Below are 22,381 nucleotides of genomic sequence, written 5' to 3'. Positions count from 1 at the left end.
ACAGAACCGACTACAGCTGACAGATCAAAACTGTTTTTTTTAAAGAAAAAGGACATCGGTCTTGACCAAAAGCGTCTCAGATATCATGAGGCTGGCTCAAGAGCTCAACGACGTCAACCAAAAGAAGATCCCCTTTTGGTCTCCCCTGTCAACAGACTGACCTGCTCCATGACCTTTGACCTCCTCCCAGTGGATGCCGTGACTGGTTTTGGTCTGGTGTTCACAGACGGTTGATGTTTCTCATGACACACGAGCCAGCTTCATGTACCGATGAGGACAATGAGATGAAAAAAGTATTCCGCTTGTAAAAAACGCAGCACATGGTTGTCTGTAATGTGTGTGTGTGTGTGTGTGTGCGCGCATCGTGTATAAGAGCTACTTATACTTATCAAATAAGTGGTTTAAAATGTTGTTCAACCGTAGATGTGTTGAACACCTGGGTGTCTGATCTCTTGTAATGCACTCTACTGACATTCAACGTAAAAAAAAAAGTCAAAAAGAATCAGAACAGAAGATGAAGAGCCATTAAACTCGTTTTTTTGAGGACTTTTCCAGAAGAGACAGTGGTTACACCCGTTTGCATTCTCGACTGTGACAGATCCAAAATCTAAATGCGTGTGTCCCAGCGATCTGTCCACGCGGCACCTCCTCCCAGAGTCAGAGGAGACACCGCCTGTCGGTCCAGGACCAGGAGGCCAGAGCACACCGCTAGCCTAGCCGTGCTACATGTGTTGAACTGAGACACGTCTGTTCAACAGAGGTAGGTTACCCCGTCTCTTTCTCACACTCACACTCACACACACACGCAAACACACAAACCAGTGACGGATGAGCTCAAAGCACAGATTTACACTGATATTGCTTTGCATTATGGGTCAAAAAAGCAAACCGAGGACTGGCAGGAACGCAGCAGGGGCTTCGGGGTTTTGGCGTAACAATCGCTGTGTTCAGATTGCGTTTAGACTACCATCCTCACGTGCCCAGCGTCCAATCACAGAGCTCGCTCGCCCACTCTGGGATCAGGCCTGGAGCTGTGAATACATACACTGCTATCCGTGTTGTCAGAAGACACAGGTTGTATCTAAATGACAGGCGTAACCACAGCCAGAGACGACAGATCACGAGGTACTAGAACCTAGTCCGTCTGTCTGTGTACGTGTTGGCTTACAAGAGCTCACTGGGGGTTCCACCTGTCCACTGACCGGTCTACAGGTGCACAACACGGTGTCGCAGTCCCACCCGCACTGATATCTATATCTATATCTATATATATATATATATAGTGTATTTATTTTAGAATCGTCAACACAGGAAGACACGGAAATAAAAATGCTTCAAAAAAATAAAAAAAAACATTCTGAAAATGTCTAAGTGCACTTACACAGCTCTGACACGGTTTTAGTCGAACCTGCGGTGGTGCCCCCTCCCCACCTCAAGGGGGGGAAAAAAAAGGCCCAAAAAACACAGCTGATTCAGAACGCGCCCATTTTTGGAACCTAATCACAGTTTTCAACGCTTCCCTGATGAAATGTGGACTCGGTAGAAACGAAAAGCCAATGGCTGTGAGTGGAATGGTCAGCGAGAGCTTTTCTTCTTCTTCTTCTTCTTCTTCTGCGGGGAGTACAATATTTGAAAGTAGAGACTACTCTTAAAAACTACATTTTTCTCCGTCAACGGTTTGTGAACAAGAGCTCAGGTCTACTTCTAACACATTTTTGTTTGTTTTGGACTGGTAAGTGAATAGCCCCAAATTTACATAGTTTAATATTAACGCCTCCCCCCCCCAAGTAGAGAAGCTATCACAAACAGGCAGGCGTGAAAAATAACCCATTTGAAGCTTGAAATAAATAATAAAAAAGGAAAAAAAAACAATCCTCTCTGTACATAGAAAAAAAAAAAAAAAAAAAAACGGGGAGGCTGCTGCACATTCACATAGCGTGGATGTGGGGGGGGTCTCTGTGCTTTACACTGACTGACGTGGGAGACGATGCAGGCACAGCAGAAGAACTACTACCGGAGCGCTCTATCCGAAACCATTTCTCCGCTCTCTCTTTATTGACTTGCTTTTCCTCACAACATACTCTTTTCGTCACCTCTTAAGATTGTGTCTGATAAAAGGAAAGGGGCGGGGCAGGGTCTGATGGGCTTTCTGCGAACGAGTCCGTTTTCTGGGGGGCGGGGGCCGGGGCTCAGAGCATGCCGAAGCCTTTGGCGTAGGTGATGGCTTTCAGCAGCCTCTCCCTCAGCTTGTCCTTGTTGCTGTATTCGGGCAGCAGCAGCACGTTGAAGCAGGTGTGAGACGTCGGTAACCTGCCGAGACAAAAAAACGACACAAAAGCTGTGAGAAACGTGGAAAGTGGAGGAGAACACAGAATATCACCGGTCTGATATGACCCCCACCTGTCAGTGTCGGGGCCGTTCTTGGCGATGATCATCTTCAGCTTGCCCAGCCCACCCACGGGTGCTCTGTCGGTGCCGGTGGTGAACTGCAGGAAGAGGCGCTTCTGGTCCTCACCGAACGAGTGCAACGTCTCCCAAAACTCCCTGCAGAGAAAAGAAATCCCGTCAGAATCAACTCCGACCCCTCCCATCAAACGTCAACTGTGTCCGTTGCGTACTCAGATTGATTCACACACACACACACACACCGTACCACCAAAACACGTTCTTACTTGATGATTCGAGAATCTCTGTTGTAACCGCCGTCGTATTCCGTCGTCTCTTCGAGTGCTAGGAAATCCAGGTTCTGCGGCATGTGACAAAAAGATAAAAAAAACACGAACTCAACGTAAGCTCAACGACACGACGGAGGGAAATATAAAAAAAACAAAAAACGTCTGGGCAGCAAATCTCACCCTGCTTCCACATATGAGGAGCTCGATCTCCTCCGGTCTGAACAGGTACTTGAGCGGAGACTCGTTGGTGACCATGTGGAAGCCTCTCCGGAACGCCTTGAACTGCTTCTCCACGCTTTTGTTCAGCATGTACTCGGCGTACTGAGCCACAAACTCCTGCACAAAACACACACACATCAGCAGGGTGAGGTACCGTTTCATGTAAAATGGCGAAATAAGAACTTTGACTCCTGTGAACTCTAGTCTCGAGGTTTGAAAAAGGCGTCGTCGTTTCTGTGCGGCTCACCTTTCTGTTTTCATTTGTGACTGGAATCTTGTCCCCATTTTCCCTTAAATCGTACATGAGCGGGTTCCCGTACAGGTCCGTCTGGGAAATCTGGAACGTGATCATCATGTCGTCCTCCACGCTGCCCTCGTACTCCAGCAGCTCCTTCAGACTCTGGAATAGAACCTTTGTACAAAAAAAGGGATGTGTTGAAAGTGTGTGGATTTGTTTCAAAAAGCTACACGAGAGCGTTTGAACGGGGGTTGGTTCTTACCGGGTTGGCGTCCGCTAGGTCCCTGAACGTTCCTTTCTTGCCCATCAGCTTCCTGTAGACCACCATGGGGAAGTGGACGTCCAGAATACAGTTGTTGTAGATGGCCAGCCCGAGGACGATGCCGATCAGAGTGTACTGGCCTTCGTTTTCCAGCGACGATGCGTTGAACCAAAACATTTTGGTGCGCTCGTCGTACGTGAACATGCCTGCGGGACGGAGGAGAAGATGACATGAGGGGGAAAAAAGGCTCGACGCTGCTGCTGCTGCTGCCATCCGCCGTGATCAGCACTTTGTCTGACAGTGCTGTCGGCAGCCAATCAGGACGGGCGCTCCACATAGAACGAGATCGTAGATTGATTACAATCTGAGCCCGTCAGTGGCAACAACAAGTGAAATGATAGAAAATAAATGTTTTCCATCAAAAGAATGCCGTGCTCTGCTGGTATTTCTGCCTGATCGCGGTGTTGTTAAGCAGCCTGCTTAACAACAGAGTGTGCAGTTACTTGGATTTGACTGACGCAGCTCGTTTCTCCCGTCATCACGCTCGCTCTTGTTTGGAGGCAGAGGCTGGAGGTTGCGGCATGGAGACGCATAGCATTAGCAACATAAAGGCCAGCTGTGTCTTTTCTTACCAATATCTGGGTTGAAGATTTCCTCCACCACCAGCTGGAAGAATTCTTTGGAAACACCTCCTTCATCAACACCTTGCTCTCCTTCAAACTCCACATACAGCTGCTTCTTCAAGTCTGCGGGATTCTCCATCGCGATCATTTCCAGCTGGAGAGACACAAGAGAGCAACGTCAACCCAAATGCAACAAAAACAAACACGTTTTAGGATCGCTGTATGTGCGGAACTGGCACCCACGTACCCTGACCAGAGCGTCGTCGATGATGTGGTCTCGCCGCACCTTGAGCCTCAGGTAGGGGTTGAGCTGCTGACCCTGCACCAAGCTGTAGAGCACGGTGATGCGCCGCTCGCTGTACATGCGGATGCGGTTGTCGTAGTAGAGGCCCAGGTTCTTCGTGACGGCGTTCAAGATGAAGGGGCAGGTCATGAAGGAGAACTTGTTCTCGGTTTCGACCTTAAAGAAAGTGTAGTCCTTGTCCATCTCCAGCACCTCGTTTAAAGGTTCATTGACAAACTCCTCGAAGGCGACGAGCGGCCGCCTGCAGTCGTTGGTGCGGATCCCCAACTCCGTCTCCAGCGGGTCCACCCGGGGGCCCTTCTTGTTCCGCCGCTCCTCGCCCAGCAGCTCCTGCAGGGTGAGCTCGCTGGACTCCGGGATGGGCTCCTCGTCCTCGTCCTCGTTGTGCTCCGTGTCCAGGTCTCCGCCCAGCACGTTGGCGTAGTAGACGATCTTCAAGCACTTGGTGGACGCCACCACCGCGTCGTCGTCGTTGACCAGGTTGCGGCTGTTGAACTCGTTGCTGATCACCTTGTAGGTGATGAGCTGCTGGAAGGTCTCCACCATGCGCCGGATTTGCTCGGCGCCGTAGCGCGACCACAGGCGGGCCAGTTTGGCCTGGGCGGCCAGCGGGAGCTTGCTCATGGCCTTGCAGAACTGCGGGAGGGCGATCTCCAGGTACTCTGGGCTGTGGAGGTTGCTGTTCTCCATCACGATGACAAAGAGGTTAAGGTAGTTTGGGTCTCGCGAGTACACGTTGTGGTACGTCAGGTCGCACTCTACGTTGGGCGAGAGATAGACCAGCGCGTTCAGGAAGGCGGCTTCTATCTTCTCGTTGGACAGCAGGCGCTCGTAGACCCGCCGCACGGCATCGATGTCCACCGACACCTCATCCGGGGCGAGCTTCTGGACGTCGTTTTCTCCCGAGGAGCCCTCTCCGAGCCTTGAGGAGGAGGAGGAGGCGGGGGAGTCCTCCTCCATCGCTGTGGCAGAACAGGCAGCTGCCTCCTTCTCGTCCTCATCCTTGTCCTCATCCTTCCCTTGGAGGGACTTGAGCTCCTCTTTGGTGTGGGGTTTGGACCTCCGGAAGCTCTGCACCAGGCCCTCGGCGCTGGAGAACACCCGACCTATGACCCGGATCAGATGGGAGTAATCTTCCTTCTCTCCACAGATGTCCAAGATCTCATACACTTTCTCCTCTGTCAGGAAATTTACATCTACGGAGACAAACGTGACGTGGTTAGAAGTGTCAAACAAAAGTCGCAAACCGTACGAATGCAACAGCTGTGGCTTGGACCGTACCTTTAAAGTTGTCCCGGACAGAGTGGACATCTCTATGGTTCAGCTTCCTGTCACTGCAGGCGGAGTTGCTGTGAGCGCTGCTCTCCAGGTAGGCCGAGGCAGTGACCTTCTTTGAGGGGTGGGGGTCGCATAGCTTGGCGTTGAGCTTGTAGAGCTCCAGGGCTTTGACGGCCGCCGCGTTGTTATCCATGCGGGCGAAGCCGGCGGACGAGGCACACCATGAGTTGGAGCAGGACTCATTCCCACAGCCCTCCGTTAACTGGTGGTAATAGCGCTCTATTAGATGTTTGGCAGCTGCTCGCTTCCTGCAGTCGGGGGGATAAAAGGCACAACAGATGAGAAGAACTGGGGGAGTCGATCCACATGTGGGACGGACTCCCATACGAGATGAATGCATGAACACAGTCCCCTTAAACAAAAGGCCTGGTGCAGAGCCTTCAACCACACCGGCCCTCTTCAAGCAGCTCTACTCACATTCGGCTTGCTTCTGGGTTTTCTATTTCAGGCTCCTCGTGTTCTCTGAGGAACGACAAGACAACAAGGGTCAGAAACACAGCAGAGGTCACGTGAACAAATATGCATGTGTTAGAGAGGGAGAGAGCAGATATGCATGTGTTAGAGAGAGAGAGCAGATATGCATGTGTTAGAGAGAGAGAGAGCAGATGTGCATGTGTTAGAGAGAGAGAGCAGATATGCATGTGTTAGAGAGGGAGAGAGCAGATATGCATGTGTTAGAGAGGGAGAGCAGATATGCATGTGTTAGAGAGGGAGAGAGCAGATATGCATGTGTTAGAGAGAGAGAGAGCAGATATGCATGTGTTAGAGAGAGAGAGAGCAGATATGCATGTGTTAGAGAGAGAGCAGATATGTATGTGTTAGAGAGCAGATATGTATGTGTTAGAGAGAGAGAGAGCAGATATGCATGTGTTAGAGAGAGAGAGCAGATATGTATGTGTTAGAGAGAGAGAGCAGATATGCATGTGTTAGAGAGAGAGAGAGCAGATATGCATGTGTTAGAGAGAGAGAGCAGATATGCATGTGTTAGAGAGAGAGAGCAGATATGCATGTGTTAGAGAGAGAGAGCAGATATGCATGTGTTAGAGAGAGAGAGAGCAGATGTGCATGTGTTAGAGAGAGAGAGAGAGCAGATGTGCATGTGTTAGAGAGAGAGAGCAGATGTGCATGTGTTAGAGAGAGAGAGCAGATATGCATGTGTTAGAGAGAGAGAGAGCAGATATGCATGTGTTAGAGAGAGAGAGCAGATATGCATGTGTTAGAGAGAGAGAGCAGATATGCATGTGTTAGAGAGAGAGAGCAGATATGCATGTGTTAGAGAGAGAGAGCAGATATGCATGTGTTAGAGAGAGAGAGCAGATATGCATGTGTTAGAGAGAGAGAGCAGATATGCATGTGTTAGAGAGAGAGAGCAGATATGCATGTGTTAGAGAGAGAGAGCAGATGTGCATGTGTTAGAGAGAGAGAGCAGATATGTATGTGTTAGAGAGAGAGAGCAGATATGCATGTGTTAGAGAGAGAGAGCAGATATGCATGTGTTAGAGAGAGAGAGAGCAGATATGCATGTGTTAGAGAGAGAGAGAGCAGATATGTATGTGTTAGAGAGAGAGAGCAGATATGCATGTGTTAGAGAGAGAGAGCAGATGTGCATGTGTTAGAGAGAGAGCAGATATGTATGTGTTAGAGAGAGAGAGCAGATATGCATGTGTTAGAGAGAGAGAGAGCAGATGTGCATGTGTTAGAGAGAGAGAGCAGATATGTATGTGTTAGAGAGAGAGCAGATATGCATGTGTTAGAGAGAGAGAGCAGATATGTATGTGTTAGAGAGAGAGAGCAGATATGCATGTGTTAGAGAGAGAGAGCAGATATGCATGTGTTAGAGAGAGAGAGCAGATATGCATGTGTTAGAGAGAGAGAGCAGATATGCATGTGTTAGAGAGAGAGAGAGCAGATATGCATGTGTTAGAGAGAGAGAGAGCAGATATGCATGTGTTAGAGAGAGAGAGAGCAGATATGCATGTGTTAGAGAGAGAGAGAGAGAGCAGATATGCATGTGTTAGAGAGAGAGAGCAGATATGCATGTGTTAGAGAGAGAGAGCAGATATGCATGTGTTAGAGAGAGAGAGCAGATATGCATGTGTTAGAGAGAGAGAGCAGATATGTATGTGTTAGAGAGAGAGAGCAGATATGTATGTGTTAGAGAGAGAGCAGATATGCATGTGTTAGAGAGAGAGAGAGCAGATATGCATGTGTTAGAGAGAGAGAGCAGATATGCATGTGTTAGAGAGAGAGAGCAGATATGCATGTGTTAGAGAGAGAGAGCAGATATGTATGTGTTAGAGAGAGAGAGCAGATATGCATGTGTTAGAGAGAGAGCAGATATGCAGAGAGAGATGCATGTGTTAGAGAGAGAGAGCAGATATGCATGTGTTAGAGAGAGAGAGAGCAGATATGCATGTGTTAGAGAGAGAGAGCAGATATGCATGTGTTAGAGAGAGAGAGAGCAGATATGCATGTGTTAGAGAGAGAGCAGATATGCATGTGTTAGAGAGAGAGAGCAGATATGCATGTGTTAGAGAGAGAGAGAGCAGATATGCATGTGTTAGAGAGAGAGAGAGCAGATATGCATGTGTTAGAGAGAGCAGATATGTATGTGTTAGAGAGAGCAGATATGCATGTGTTAGAGAGAGAGAGAGCAGATATGCATGTGTTAGAGAGAGAGAGCAGATATGCATGTGTTAGAGAGAGAGAGCAGATATGCATGTGTATGCATGTGTTAGAGAGAGAGCAGATATGCATGTGTTAGAGAGAGAGAGCAGATATGCATGTGTTAGAGAGAGAGAGCAGATATGCATGTGTTAGAGAGAGAGAGCAGATATGCATGTGTTAGAGAGAGAGAGCAGATATGCATGTGTTAGAGAGAGAGAGCAGATATGCATGTGTTAGAGAGAGAGAGCAGATATGCATGTGTTAGAGAGAGAGAGCAGATATGCATGTGTTAGAGAGAGAGAGAGCAGATATGCATGTGTTAGAGAGAGAGAGAGCAGATATGCATGTGTTAGAGAGAGAGAGCAGATATGCATGTGTTAGAGAGAGAGAGAGCAGATATGCATGTGTTAGAGAGAGAGAGAGCAGATATGTATGTGTTAGAGAGAGAGAGAGCAGATATGCATGTGTTAGAGAGAGAGAGCAGATATGCATGTGTTAGAGAGAGAGCAGATATGCATGTGTTAGAGAGAGAGAGAGCAGATGTGCATGTGTTAGAGAGAGAGAGCAGATATGCATGTGTTAGAGAGAGAGAGAGCAGATATGCATGTGTTAGAGAGAGAGAGCAGATATGCATGTGTTAGAGAGAGAGAGCAGATAGATATGCATGTGTTAGAGAGAGAGAGCAGATATGCATGTGTTAGAGAGAGAGAGATATGCAGATATGCATGTGTTAGAGAGGAGAGAGCAGATATGATATGCATGTGTTAGAGAGAGAGAGCAGATATGCATGTGTTAGAGAGGGGCAGAGCAGATATGCATGTGTTAGAGAGAGAGAGAGCAGATATGTATGTGTTAGAGAGAGAGAGCAGATATGCATGTGTTAGAGAGAGAGAGAGCAGATATGCATGTTAGAGAGAGAGAGATATGATATGCATGATTAGAGAGAGAGAGCAGATGCATGTGTTAGAGAGAGAGAGAGCAGATATGCATGTGTTAGAGAGAGAGAGCAGATATGCATGTGTTAGAGAGAGAGAGCAGATATGCATGTGTTAGAGAGAGATATGAGTGTTAGAGAGAGAGATATGTATGTGTTAGAGAGAGAGAGCAGATATGTATGTGTTAGAGAGAGAGAGAGCAGATATGTATGTGTTAGAGAGAGAGAGAGCAGATATGCATGTGTTAGAGAGAGAGAGCAGATATGCATGTGTTAGAGAGAGAGAGAGCAGATATGCATGTGTTAGAGAGAGAGAGCAGATATGCATGTGTTAGAGAGAGAGAGCAGATATGCATGTGTTAGAGAGAGAGAGCAGATATGCATGTGTTAGAGAGAGAGAGCAGATATGTATGTGTTAGAGAGAGAGAGAGCAGATATGCATGTGTTAGAGAGAGAGAGCAGATATGCATGTGTTAGAGAGAGAGAGCAGATATGCATGTGTTAGAGAGAGAGCAGATATGCATGTGTTAGAGAGGGAGAGAGCAGATATGCATGTGTTAGAGAGGGAGAGAGCAGATATGCATGTGTTAGAGAGAGAGAGCAGATATGCATGTGTTAGAGAGGGAGAGAGATATGCATGTGTTAGAGAGAGAGAGCAGCAGATATGCATGTGTTAGAGAGAGAGAGCAGATATGCATGTGTTAGAGAGAGAGAGCAGATATGCATGTGTTAGAGAGAGAGAGCAGATATGTATGTGTTAGAGAGAGAGCAGATATGCATGTGTTAGAGAGAGAGAGCAGATATGTATGTGTTAGAGAGAGAGAGAGCAGATATGCATGTGTTAGAGAGAGAGAGCAGATATGCATGTGTTAGAGAGAGAGAGCAGATATGCATGTGTTAGAGAGAGAGAGCAGATATGCATGTGTTAGAGAGAGAGAGAGCAGATATGCATGTGTTAGAGAGAGAGAGAGCAGATATGCATGTGTTAGAGAGAGAGAGCAGATATGCATGTGTTAGAGAGAGAGAGAGCAGATATGCATGTGTTAGAGAGAGAGAGAGCAGATATGCATGTGTTAGAGAGGGAGAGAGAGCAGATATGCATGTGTTAGAGAGAGAGAGAGCAGATATGCATGTGTTAGAGAGAGAGAGCAGATATGCATGTGTTAGAGAGAGAGAGAGCAGATATGCATGTGTTAGAGAGAGAGAGCAGATATGCATGTGTTAGAGAGAGAGAGCAGATATGCATGTGTTAGAGAGAGAGAGCAGATATGCATGTGTTAGAGAGAGAGAGAGCAGATATGCATGTGTTAGAGAGAGAGAGAGCAGATATGTATGTGTTAGAGAGAGAGAGAGATATGCATGTGTTAGAGAGAGAGAGAGCGGCTCCCCGGCTCCCCCCGGCTCCCTCCCCACCTGTGCGGCCCTCCTGCGGGGCTGGTCCGGGCCTGCGGTGTCGCACTCTCACGGTCCTCCTCCCGGTCGGGATTCATCCGAGGCCGGCTCCTCGGGGTGCTGGCGGTCCGGCGGCTGTGTGCGGCGGGCGGTGCTCCGGGGTCGGCGGGCTCGGGTCGGGGGTGCGGGGTGCGGGTCCTCTCTCACGGCCTTCCCGCAGCAGGCTCTTCGCTCTGCCTGAGCACAGCAGCCATCTTGACTTCAGCGTCCACACGCGGCCCACAATGCACCGCGGCCCGGCTCCGCTCAGGACGAGCCGGACTGGATCACTGCGAGGATCCGGACTGACTGCCCACTATATTATCATTTAATGTTGTATTATGATTAAATATAGTATATTATGATTTAATGTAGTGTAATTATGATTTAATATAGTGATTATGATTTAATATAGTATATTATGATTAAATACAGTTTATTATGATTAAATATAGTATATTATGATTAATATAGTTTATTATGATTTAATGTAGTTTATTATGATTTAATATAGTATATTATGATTAAATATAGTATATTATGATTAAATAGTTTATTATCATTTATTATGATTATGATTTAATATAGTTATTATGATTTAATATAGTATATTATGATTAAATATAGTTTATTATGATTAAATATAGTATTATTTTATAGTATTTAATATTTAATATAGTATATTATGATTTAATATAGTATATTATGATTTAATATAGTATTATGATTATGATTTTAATATAGTATATTATGATTTAATATAGTATGTTATGATTTAATTATGATTTAATGTAGTTTATTATGATTTAATATAGTGTATTATGATTTAATATAGTTTATTATGATTTAATATACTATATTATGATTTAATGTAGTTTATTATGATTTAATATAGTGTATTATGATTTAATATAGTATATTATGATTAAATAGTATATTATGATTTAATATACTATATTATGATTTAATATACTATATTATGATTTAATATACTGTATTATGATTTAATATAGTATTATGATTTAATATAGTGTATTATGATTTAATATAGTATATTATGATTTAATATATTATATTATGATTTAATATAGTATATTATGATTTAATATAGTATATTATGATTTAATATAGTATATTATGATTTAATATAGTATATTATGATTTAATATAGTATATTATGATTTAATTATATTTAATATAGTATATTATGATTTAATATACTATATTATGATTTAATATAGTATATTATGATTTAATAATAGTATATTATGATTTAATATAGTATATTATGATTTAATGTAGTATATTATGATTTAATATAGTATATTATGATTTAATGTAGTATATTATGATTTAATATACTATATTATGATTTAATACAGTATATTATGATTTAATATAATATATTATGATTTAATGTAGTATAATATGATTTAATGTAGTATATTATGATTTAATATACTGTATTATGATTTAATATAGTATATTATGATTTAATACAGTATATTATGATTTAATATAAGTATATTATGATTTAATGTAGTATATTATGATTTAATGTAGTATATTATGATTTAATATACTGTATTATGATTTAATATACGATATTATGATTTAATTTATATATTATGATTAAATATACTATATTATGATTTAATATACTATATTATGATTTAATGTAGTATATTATGATTTAATATAGTATATTATCATTTAATATAGTATATTATGATTTAATGTAGTATATTATGATTCAATATAGTATATTATGATTTAATATAGTATATTATGATTTAATATAGTATATTATGATTTAATATAGTATATTATGATTTAATATAGTATATTATGATTTAATATAGTATATTATGATTTAATATAGTATATTATGATTCAATATAGTATATATGATTTAATATAATATATTATGATTTAATATAGTATATTATGATTTAATATAGTATATTATGATTTAATATAGTATATTATGATTTAATATAGTATATTATGATTTAATATAGTATATTATGATTTAATATAGTATATTATGATTTAATATAGTATATTATGATTTAATATAGTATATTATGATTTAATATAGTATATTATGATTTAATATAGTATATTATGATTTAATATAGTATATTATGATTTAATATAGTATATTATGATTTAATATAGTATATTATGATTTAATATAGTATATTATGATTTAATATAGTATATTATGATTTAATATAGTATATTATGATTTAATATACTATATTATGATTTAATATACTATATTATGATTTAATATAGTATATTATGATTTAATATAGTATATTATGATTTAATATAGTATATTATGATTTAATATAGTATATTATGATTTAATGTATATATATTATGATTTAATGTAGTATATTATGATTTAATATAGTATATTATGATTTAATGTAGAATATTATGATTTAATATAGTATATTATGATTTAATGTAGAATATTATGATTTAATGTAGTATATTATGATTTAATATAGTATATTATGATTTAATGTAGTATATTATGATTTAATATATCATATTTGGATTTAATATAGTATATTATGATTTAATATAGTATATTATGATTTAATACACTATATTATGATTTAATATAGTATATTAAATCATAATATTATGTACATATATTCATACAGAGTATATGTACATAATATTATTATTTAATATAGTATATTAAATCATAATATTTTGTTCATATATTCATACAGAATATATGTACATAATATTAAATCATAATATTGTGATTTAATACAGTATATTAAATCATTATGATTTAATATACTATATTATGATTTAATATAGTATATTCAATCATCCCTAGTTGACCCCCATTCATCCATTATATATACACCTGTGTATGGTCTCTCTACATCACCTGTGTATGGTCTCTATGGTCTCTCTACATCACCTGTGTATGGTCTCTATACATCACCTGTGTATGGTCTCTATGGTCTCTCTACATCACCTGTGTATGGTCTCTATGGTCTCTCTACATCACCTGTGTATGGTCTCTATACATCACCTGTGTATGGTCTCTATGGTCTCTCTACATCACCTGTGTATGGTCTCTATGGTCTCTCTACATCACCTGTGTATGGTCTCTATGGTCTCTCTACATCACCTGTGTATGGTCTCTATACATCACCTGTGTATGGTCTCTATGGTCTCTCTACATCACCTGTGTATGGTCTCTATACATCACCTGTGTATGGTCTCTATACATCACCTGTGTATGGTCTCTATGGTCTCTCTACATCACCTGTGTATGGTCTCTATGGTCTCTCTACATCACCTGTGTATGGTCTCTATACATCACCTGTGTATGGTCTCTATGGTCTCTATACATCACCTGTGTATGGTCTCTCTACATCACCTGTGTATGGTCTCTATACATCACCTGTGTATGGTCTCTATGGTCTCTCTACATCACCTGTGTATGGTCTCTACATCACTTATTCATGTTTTAAGAGGGTGCAATTAAAAAAAACAAAATCTGACCACAGTTAATTAATAATATTATTATTTATTAATATTATTAATATTAATAATATGAATATTACTATTATTAATATCATTAATATCATTATTATTATTATCAATATAAATTTCCATCTTAAACTTACTAAATAATGTATTTTGGCGGGAAAGCGGCGGATCTGTCATCGTGAGCGCGCGGGTCAGAGGTCACAGGTTGCGCGCTCCCGAGACTCACGAGGACTGACTGAGGGAGACGCACGTGCTCAGCAGAGAACAGGTGAGAACAGGTGAGAACCCACTGAGGAACCAGCTCTGAGGAACCCTGTTCCGATGGACAGCGGATATAGGCTATCAGCTAAGCTAGTTTAGTTTAGTTTAGTTTAGCTTAGCTTAAAGTTAGCTTAGCTTAAAGTTAGCTTAGCTTAAAGTTAGCTTAGCTAGCTGAGGTTCTCTCGCCACGTGTCTCTGGTCTTCACCTTCATCATGTTCACTATCTACATTCATTATCACTCATTAACTATGATTACACATGTGTATGTATGAGTAGATACTTATATATGGATATGTATGTGTAGATATATGTATATGTGTGTATTTATGTGTAGTATAGTATGGGCGGCTGTGGCACATGAGGTAGAGCGCTTGTCCCGTAACCACAAGGTTGGTGGTTCAAACCCCTCTACCGGCAACATGCCGAGGTGTCCTTGAGCGAGACACCTAACCCCAAGTTGCTCCCCGGGCGCTTCATTGCAGCCCACTGCTCCTCCGGGATGGGTAAATGCAGAGAAATAATTTCCCCATTGTGGGACTAATAAAGGCTTAATTATTATTATTATTATTATTATTATTATTATTATTATTATTATGTGTGTAGGCAGGTCACGTGTCAGAGAGCTCTTCAGCTGTTAGCATCAATGCTAGCTTGATGGAGTTACTATGTGTATGCTAACATCAACTGAATCAAGTAATATACATATTTATATATTTATTTATATAAAAATATATTTAAATATATATTTATATATATATAAATATATATAATATATATATATTTATATATTTATATATATCTCTCTCACTCTCTCCCTCACACTCTATATATGTAAATATAAATATATTAAATATATATTCATATTTACATATATATATAATATATTTATGTAAATTTATTTATTTGTGTGTATTATATATACATTATAAATATATTTGTGTATATATATATACATACACAAATATATTTATATATATATTTATATATGTGTGTGTGTATATATAATATATTTATATGTGCATATATATTTATATATATTCATACATATAAATATATATATTTATATATACTCACTCACTCTCCTCACACTCTTTATATATAGTAATATAATTATATTTATATATTCATATTTACATATATATAAATATATTTATGTATGTATATGAATATATGTTTATATATATTATGATATATTGCATGGACATATCTATTGATCATATATATAACATACACAAAACCATATATGTTCTGTATGTATATATACATACATATGTATGTATTTCACATATATATATGTGTGTGTGTATATGTATGTGTTTATATATATATATATATATATATGGTGTATATACACACACATATATATATATATATATATAACATTGCAGTCATTTAGCTTTTATCCAAAGCGTCTTACATTAACAGTATTCAACATAGGTATTCAAGAGAACTACTAGTCACCAGAAGTCATAAGTGCATCTCCTTTCATCTCCATCTCCTTTCTTAAATTGCATCTATACATATATTTAAATATATTTATATTATATTAATATATTTTATATATTATATTTATATATATTAATATAGATATAAATATATATACATATAAATAATCTAACGTTTGATAATAGTCTTCGCTGTTTTTCCCATTATTTAGGAGTGTTTTTATTTGAGTCTAGCATCATGTTAGCTTAGCAGTGGCGGTATGCTAAGCACGTGGTCGGTCTCACACGTTTCATATATGTCGTATCACCTGCTGGACCGACGGCGTGCTCTGCAGAAACCTATTGAAATGCTGACTGATTTAAATGTCACTTTGACAAAGACGCATTTAAGAAATGTTTGTCTTTTTTTTCCTTTTAGGTGAACAAAGATGGACGAGTGGGAAGAGGTACGTTTCTGCTTCTTGTGTGAAGCTCTGTTGTTCCTGAGGGGTCACATCCTGATTTAAATCTCCTCCTCTTTACAGGGAACCACTACTAGTACCACTGCACTAACCAGTCACACCTCCAGTGAAGGTATGTCTACCGCTCTGCACGCAGTGTACTCACACATTTATATTTAAGATGTATTACTGGACATGATCTCCCTTTAGGCACACAAGGAGGCTCCTGGAACACTGATGGTGGTGACTTTGGAAGAGGTACGTCTGGAAAGTTGGAACAACAACGAACATCTCTGCCCAAGAGAACGCTGATGAATGATTGTTTTTCCTGTTTCCTCTCCAGGTCGCGGTGGGAGAAGCAGACGAGGAGGATTTAAAAGCCCGTTCTCAGGTTCCCATGCATCTTACATCATTTAAGTAGAAAAATGATTATTTGTTGAGTAACTGATGGTGTCCACTGCAATGGAAACCAACATTTTGATAAATGTGTTTAGCAATGAGAGTCAGAGAGGGTCTAATCTGATTTTGGTGCTTCCTGTTCCTTGTAGGTGGTGATGAGAGTGAGAACGGGAACGGTGAGCACTGTGCAGTGTTGTGCTCATTAGTGTCAGCAGCCGTTTAGTCCTGCTGCTCCTGACCGTCAATGTGTTCTTCATAGATGGAGACAGCTGGAACCACACGGCAGGAGAAGGAGGCGGCTTCAGAGGCAGAGGAGGAGGAGGAAGAGGAGGTGAGACAGGAACTGTAGTTCACATAGACACGTGTTCTACTTCAGATTTACTGTGTGGGAGTTGTAGTCCATAAAGTGTGGTTTACCTGAGTGAAGAACAAAAACACTCTATACACACACACACACACACACACACTCACACACTCACTCTCTCCTCACACACTCTCCTCACTCACTCTCTCACTCACTCTCTCACTCACTCACTCTCTCACTCACTCTCCTCACTCTCTCCTCACTCTCTCCTCACTCACTCTCCTCACACACTCACTCACTCTCCCTCACACTCTCTCACTCACACTCACTCTCTCCTCACTCTCCTCACACTCACTCTCTCCTCACACACTCTCTCCTCACTCACTCTCTCCTCACTCACTCTCTCCTCACTCACTCTCTCCTCACTCACTCTCTCCTCACTCACTCTCTCCTCACACTCTCTCCTCACTCACTCTCTCCTCACTCCTCTCTCTCACTCTCTCCTCACACTCTCACTCACTCTCTCCTCACACTCTCTCCACTCACTCCACACTCTCCCTCACACACTCTCTCTCACTCACTCTCTCCTCACTCTCCACTCACTCTCTCCTCACTCACTCTCTCCTCACACACTCTCCTCACACACTCTCCACACACTCTCCTCACACACTCTCTCCTCACTCACTCTCTCCTCACACACTCTCTCCTCACTCACTCTCTCCTCACACACTCTCTCCTCACTCACTCTCTCCTCACACACTCTCTCCTCACACACTCTCTCTCACACACTCTCCTCACTCACACTCTCTCTCTCCTCACTCACTCTCTCCCTCACACTCTCTCTCTCACTCACTCACTCACTCTCACTCACTCTCTCTCTCACTCACTCTCTCACTCACTCTCTCACTCTCTCCTCTCACTCTCTCACACTCTCTCTCTCTCTCACTCACTCTCTCACTCTCTCTCCTCACTCACTCTCTCCTCACTCTCTCTCACACTACTCTCTCACTCTCTCACACACTCTCTCCTCACTCACTCTCTCACACACTCTCTCCTCACTCACTCTCTCTCTCACACACTCTCTCCTCACTCACTCTCTCACACACTCTCTCTCACTCACTCTCTCTCCTCTCACACTCTCTCCTCACTCACTCTCTCTCACTCACTCTCTCTTACACTCTCTCTCTCTCACACACACTCTCTCTCACTCACTCACACACTCACTCTCTCCTCCTCACTCACTCTCTCTCTCACACACTCTCTCCTCACACTCTCTTTTATCTCTCTCTCACTCTCTCTCACACACTCTCTCCTCACACTCTCACTCTCTTACCCTCTCTCACTCTCTCTCTCACTCTCTTTCATTTCTCAGGGCGCAGCAGAGGATTTGGCCGGCTGGACCGCAGTGAAACCAACGGTAACGTATTTGTACGTTTGGTTGTGAGAGCACTGGAATGAAGTCTCAGGGAAACTCTCCTAAAGACATTCTGTCTGACTTTACAGGAGACGATGACGATGGAGTTCATGAAAACGGTAGCTCTTCTTCTTTTCTTTCCCAAAGTACACAAAGTTGTCATTTTCTACAAAAAAGTGCTGCATTTCATCACCTGTATACGGTTGTTTGTATTCCCATACTGTTTGTTGGGGACAGGGTTTAGAGGAAGAGGAGGAGGAGGAGGTTTCAGAAGAGGTAGGTGACCCTGGACTGCTTTTGCATGAAGTTAGTTTGCTGAAATGCAGAGGACCGTATTGCTCATTCAGTCCTGATGTGTTGAAGGTGGTGACCATGGTGCCAGAGGAGGCTTTGGAGGAGGTGAATGAGCAGTCACTGAACCTTTGGCATTGTTAACCCTTTAGTCTCTGTCTCATGTTGCTAAATGTCCTGTGTGTGTGTGTGTGTGTCTTTGCAGGCTACCGTGGGAAGGATGAGGAGATCTTTGCTCATGGTTGTAATGTTTTTATGATTCATTGATTTTAGCCTTTCAGTTAGAAAGCTGAAACATTTCACTGACCTGACTTCTGTGTCTCCTACAGGGGAAGCTCGGGATCCAGAAAAGAAGGATGACATGGATGGTGAACGTAAGTTAACAAGACATTACATGTAAATCCATCCCTCAGTCCTGCAGTGTGATCGAGCTTGTACCACTTGTGACCCCCCCCAGGACCAAGAGTCACATATGTTCCCCCGACCCTCCCCGAAGACGAAGACTCCATTTTTGCCCACTACGAGAAAGGCATCAACTTTGACAAGTATGACGACATCATGGTGGACGTCAGCGGGAGTAACCCGCCGCAGGCCATCATGGTAAGAAACGAGCTGCTGCACGTTATGTTCTGCGCTGTCTGTGCGAGTCGACAATTCCAAGCCTCTTCCTTCAGACCTTTGATGAGGCAGCGCTGTGCGAGTCCCTGAAAAGAAACATCAGCAAGTCTGGCTACGTGAAGCCGACCCCCGTGCAGAAGCATGGCATCCCCATCATCTCTGCTGGCAGAGATCTCATGGCCTGCGCCCAGACTGGATCAGGTAAAACGGTGAGTAGGGAGGGACGCACTCGACCCTCAAGTCGGGGGGGAAAGCATAAAGGTATCGAGAATTTTCACTTTAATATTTCTGATGTGTTGTCACTCACTTCTTTATCAGAGCGAATAGAAATAAAGATGCAATCGTTTATTAAGTGTTCTGATATCTTATTGTGAACTAGAATGTGTGGTTCCTCCTCCAGGCTGCATTCCTGCTCCCCATTCTGCAGCAGCTAATGGCCGACGGCGTCGCAGCCAGCTCCTTCAGTGAGCTGCAGGAGCCTGAAGCCATCATCGTGGCCCCGACCAGGGAGCTCATCAACCAGATTTACCTGGAGGCCCGGAAGTTTGCCTTTGGGTATGTTCAGGTTGCCGCTGTGCTTGATCGCGCTTCCTTTTCAGGTGTTGGTGAACGTGTTCCATCACGTTCTCCTTCTAATCAGAGTCGTCCGACTGTTGTAGGACATGTGTGCGTCCAGTCGTGGTCTACGGTGGCGTCAGCACTGGACACCAGATAAGAGACATCTTACGGGGGTGCAACGTGCTGTGTGGAACCCCAGGCAGACTGTTGGATATGATTGGAAGAGGAAAGGTAAGTAAACTCTAACTGTGTTTTCAGTCATTCAGTGTTTGGTTGGCAGCCTACACTGTAGCTGGGTGGTGTTTGTGCTGCAGGTGGGGATGGATAAGCTGCGGTACCTGGTGCTGGATGAGGCTGACCGGATGCTGGACATGGGTTTCGAGCCTGACATGCGCCGCTTGGTGGGCTCCCCTGGAATGCCGACCAAAGAGAGCCGGCAGACTCTGATGTTCAGCGCCACCTACCCTGAGGACATCCAGAGGTCTGCACCTCCACCAACCACATCTCAGACTCCACACGTCAGCTGGCCGTGTATTCATGTGGAGGTTTGTTGGTTTGTTTTTGCAGGATGGCGGCTGACTTCCTCAAGACCGACTATTTGTTCTTGGCTGTGGGTGTGGTGGGCGGAGCCTGCAGCGATGTGGAGCAGACGTTTATCCAAGTCACCAAGTTCTCCAAAAGGGAACAGCTCCTTGACCTTCTCAAGACCACAGGTTCCTTTTTTACAACAATGTATTAATGAATAAATAGAATCCTATCAGCTAAGACTAGACCATAAAATATGGTTTTGATGCTGTAAAAAAACCGTTTACAGGTTTGCTTGCAGCTGATCCATTAAAGGTGGCATTGCTACATAACATGTAGATTTAAACACCGATCACTTTGCAGCTCCTGTAGGACCCAATATGTCATTAGAGCTGCATTCTCTCTCCTGTCCACCAGGGGGCGACTCCTCTGGTTGTATAGAAGTCTATGAGAAAATGACTCTACTTCTCTCTTGATTTATTCCCTCAGTAAACATTGTAAACATGAGTTTATGGTCTCAATCTCTAGTTTCAAGTCTTCTTCAATACAGCATGATGTTCATTTAGTAAATGATGCTCCGTTTAGAGTCAAGTCCACTTTTATACAGTCTGTGGGTTTCTGCAGGAATTGAGCGAACCATGGTCTTTGTGGAGACGAAGAGACAGGCTGATTTCATTGCCACTTACCTGTGCCAGGAGAAGGTCCTGACGACCAGCATCCACGGGTAGGTGGAGAGTCCGGCGGTGAGTGTTGGTGATCTGAGTCGGGTCAGTGCTGAGTTGTGTTTTTCCCTCAGGGACCGTGAGCAGCGGGAGCGAGAGCAGGCTCTGGCAGATTTCCGCTCCGGCAAGTGTCCAGTCCTGGTGGCGACCTCCGTGGCTGCCCGCGGCCTGGACATTCCCGATGTGCAGCACGTGGTGAACTTTGACCTCCCGAACAACATCGACGAATACGTCCATCGCATCGGGAGGACGGGCCGCTGCGGAAACACGGGCAGGGCGGTGTCTTTCTACGACCCCGACGCCGACAGCCAGCTGTCCCGCTCCCTCGTCACGGTCCTGTCCAAGGTAAGAGGCGCGTCTGGACACGTCTGTACTCGCAGCCCCGTCCGTGTGGGCCTCCATTGTTTTCATGCGTGTGATTGACAGGCCCAGCAGGAGGTGCCCTCGTGGTTAGAGGAGTCTGCGTTCAGCAACCCCGGAACCGGAGGCTTCAACCCCACCAGGAAGAGCTTTGCTTCGACAGACTCCAGGAAGGTAACGGGAGTGTTTTGTCCTTCGTCTCTGAGATCTGGTTGGCGTCCGTGTCGCTGTCTGTCCTCAAACCGTGTCTCCTGCCGCGTCCTCAGGGAGGATCCTTCCACGAGAAGGACGCGAGGAGCCCGCCGGCTGCTCAGACTGCCGATGACGAAGACGAATGGGAGTAGAGAGGACATGTCAGAGCGACACACACAGCCACACAGCATTGACCTGAGTTCTTTTCCTTTTCAGGTGTTCAAATTGTTTTCGTATTTTTGTTTCAAGAAGAAAATTAAGTTTGTCTCAGGCTAGACCAAGTTTATAATGTCGAGCTAGATGCTAAACAGGAAACCATGTGCATGACGTCTCTTCAGTGAGGGGCATGTTGTGACTGACCCAAAGTCCAAACCACAGGATGTCCTATTCAACTATATTTTGTTTCTTACTCGGATAAAGGTTTGCAAATAAATAAATATTTGTTCAAAGCAAAGCCTGCATTTATTGTCAATGTATTACATTCAATATATTCCAAAACAGCATTTAATCCTCAGAAGGATGTCTGACCCAAACATGTGTGTATATGGGCTGATGGATAGAATAATAAAGTCTGAATTGATTCCAGAGGGTAAGCTTGTTGTTGCAGTAGCACCAAAATAAGTAGGTGA

General features: G+C 42.6%; 2 protein-coding genes across 3 annotated transcripts; one reads left to right on the top strand and one right to left on the bottom strand.

Annotated features, from left to right (window-relative positions):
- Nucleotides 1–1,897: 1,897 nt before the first annotated feature.
- On the bottom strand, nt 1,898–10,928 carry LOC129111772 (ubiquitin-protein ligase E3A-like). Its single transcript, XM_054623859.1, has 11 exons — nt 10,674–10,928; nt 6,077–6,121; nt 5,603–5,907; nt 4,265–5,517; nt 4,027–4,171; nt 3,395–3,600; nt 3,142–3,306; nt 2,856–3,011; nt 2,673–2,746; nt 2,401–2,544; nt 1,898–2,310 (listed from the first exon to the last, which is right to left on the bottom strand). Exons 1-11 carry the CDS (start codon nt 10,748–10,750, stop codon nt 2,190–2,192), a joined length of 2,691 nt encoding a protein of 896 aa, XP_054479834.1. The 5' UTR covers nt 10,751–10,928; the 3' UTR covers nt 1,898–2,189.
- Nucleotides 10,929–14,406: 3,478 nt separating this feature from the next.
- Nucleotides 14,407–22,197, top strand: ddx4 (DEAD (Asp-Glu-Ala-Asp) box polypeptide 4). 2 transcript variants are annotated; one of them, XM_054623857.1, is made up of 23 exons: nt 14,407–14,490; nt 16,348–16,375; nt 16,454–16,502; nt 16,580–16,627; nt 16,713–16,760; nt 16,918–16,944; nt 17,028–17,099; nt 18,445–18,489; nt 18,576–18,605; nt 18,724–18,762; nt 18,850–18,885; nt 18,983–19,018; nt 19,107–19,151; nt 19,235–19,377; nt 19,452–19,604; nt 19,796–19,950; nt 20,055–20,184; nt 20,268–20,434; nt 20,521–20,666; nt 21,103–21,202; nt 21,275–21,545; nt 21,627–21,734; nt 21,827–22,197. In XM_054623857.1, the coding sequence occupies exons 2-23, from the start codon at nt 16,358–16,360 to the stop codon at nt 21,902–21,904; spliced, it is 1,944 nt and encodes a 647-aa protein (XP_054479832.1). In that variant the 5' UTR covers nt 14,407–14,490; nt 16,348–16,357; the 3' UTR covers nt 21,905–22,197. The 2 variants fall into 2 exon arrangements, with proteins under 2 accessions (XP_054479832.1, XP_054479833.1); XM_054623858.1 differs by having other exon boundaries at nt 14,418–14,500.
- Nucleotides 22,198–22,381: the final 184 nt, after the last annotated feature.

Source organism: Anoplopoma fimbria, chromosome 22 (genome assembly GCF_027596085.1).
Source record: "Anoplopoma fimbria isolate UVic2021 breed Golden Eagle Sablefish chromosome 22, Afim_UVic_2022, whole genome shotgun sequence".
Classification (NCBI taxonomy): Eukaryota; Metazoa; Chordata; class Actinopteri; order Perciformes; family Anoplopomatidae; genus Anoplopoma; species Anoplopoma fimbria.
Note: the sequence above shows the minus strand (reverse complement) of the source record. Positions and strands in the feature narration are given on the sequence as shown.

What these genes read in the sequence shown, in the direction of transcription:
- ddx4 (XM_054623857.1), top strand. An exon ending in GGACCGCAGTGAAACCAACG is followed by an intron (nt 18,490 to 18,575) that starts GTAACGTATTTG and finishes CTGACTTTACAG; the next exon opens with GAGACGATGACGATGGAGTT. An exon ending in AGGAGGAGGTTTCAGAAGAG is followed by an intron (nt 18,763 to 18,849) that starts GTAGGTGACCCT and finishes GATGTGTTGAAG; the next exon opens with GTGGTGACCATGGTGCCAGA.
- LOC129111772 (XM_054623859.1), bottom strand. Translation starts at nt 10,750, where the DNA reads ATGAATCCCGACCGGGAGGAGGACCGTGAGAGTGCGACACCGCAGGCC. An exon ending in TCGACGACGCTCTGGTCAGG is followed by an intron (nt 4,172 to 4,264) that starts GTACGTGGGTGC and finishes GTGTCTCTCCAG; the next exon opens with CTGGAAATGATCGCGATGGA. An exon ending in ACCTAGCGGACGCCAACCCG is followed by an intron (nt 3,307 to 3,394) that starts GTAAGAACCAAC and finishes TTTTGTACAAAG; the next exon opens with GTTCTATTCCAGAGTCTGAA.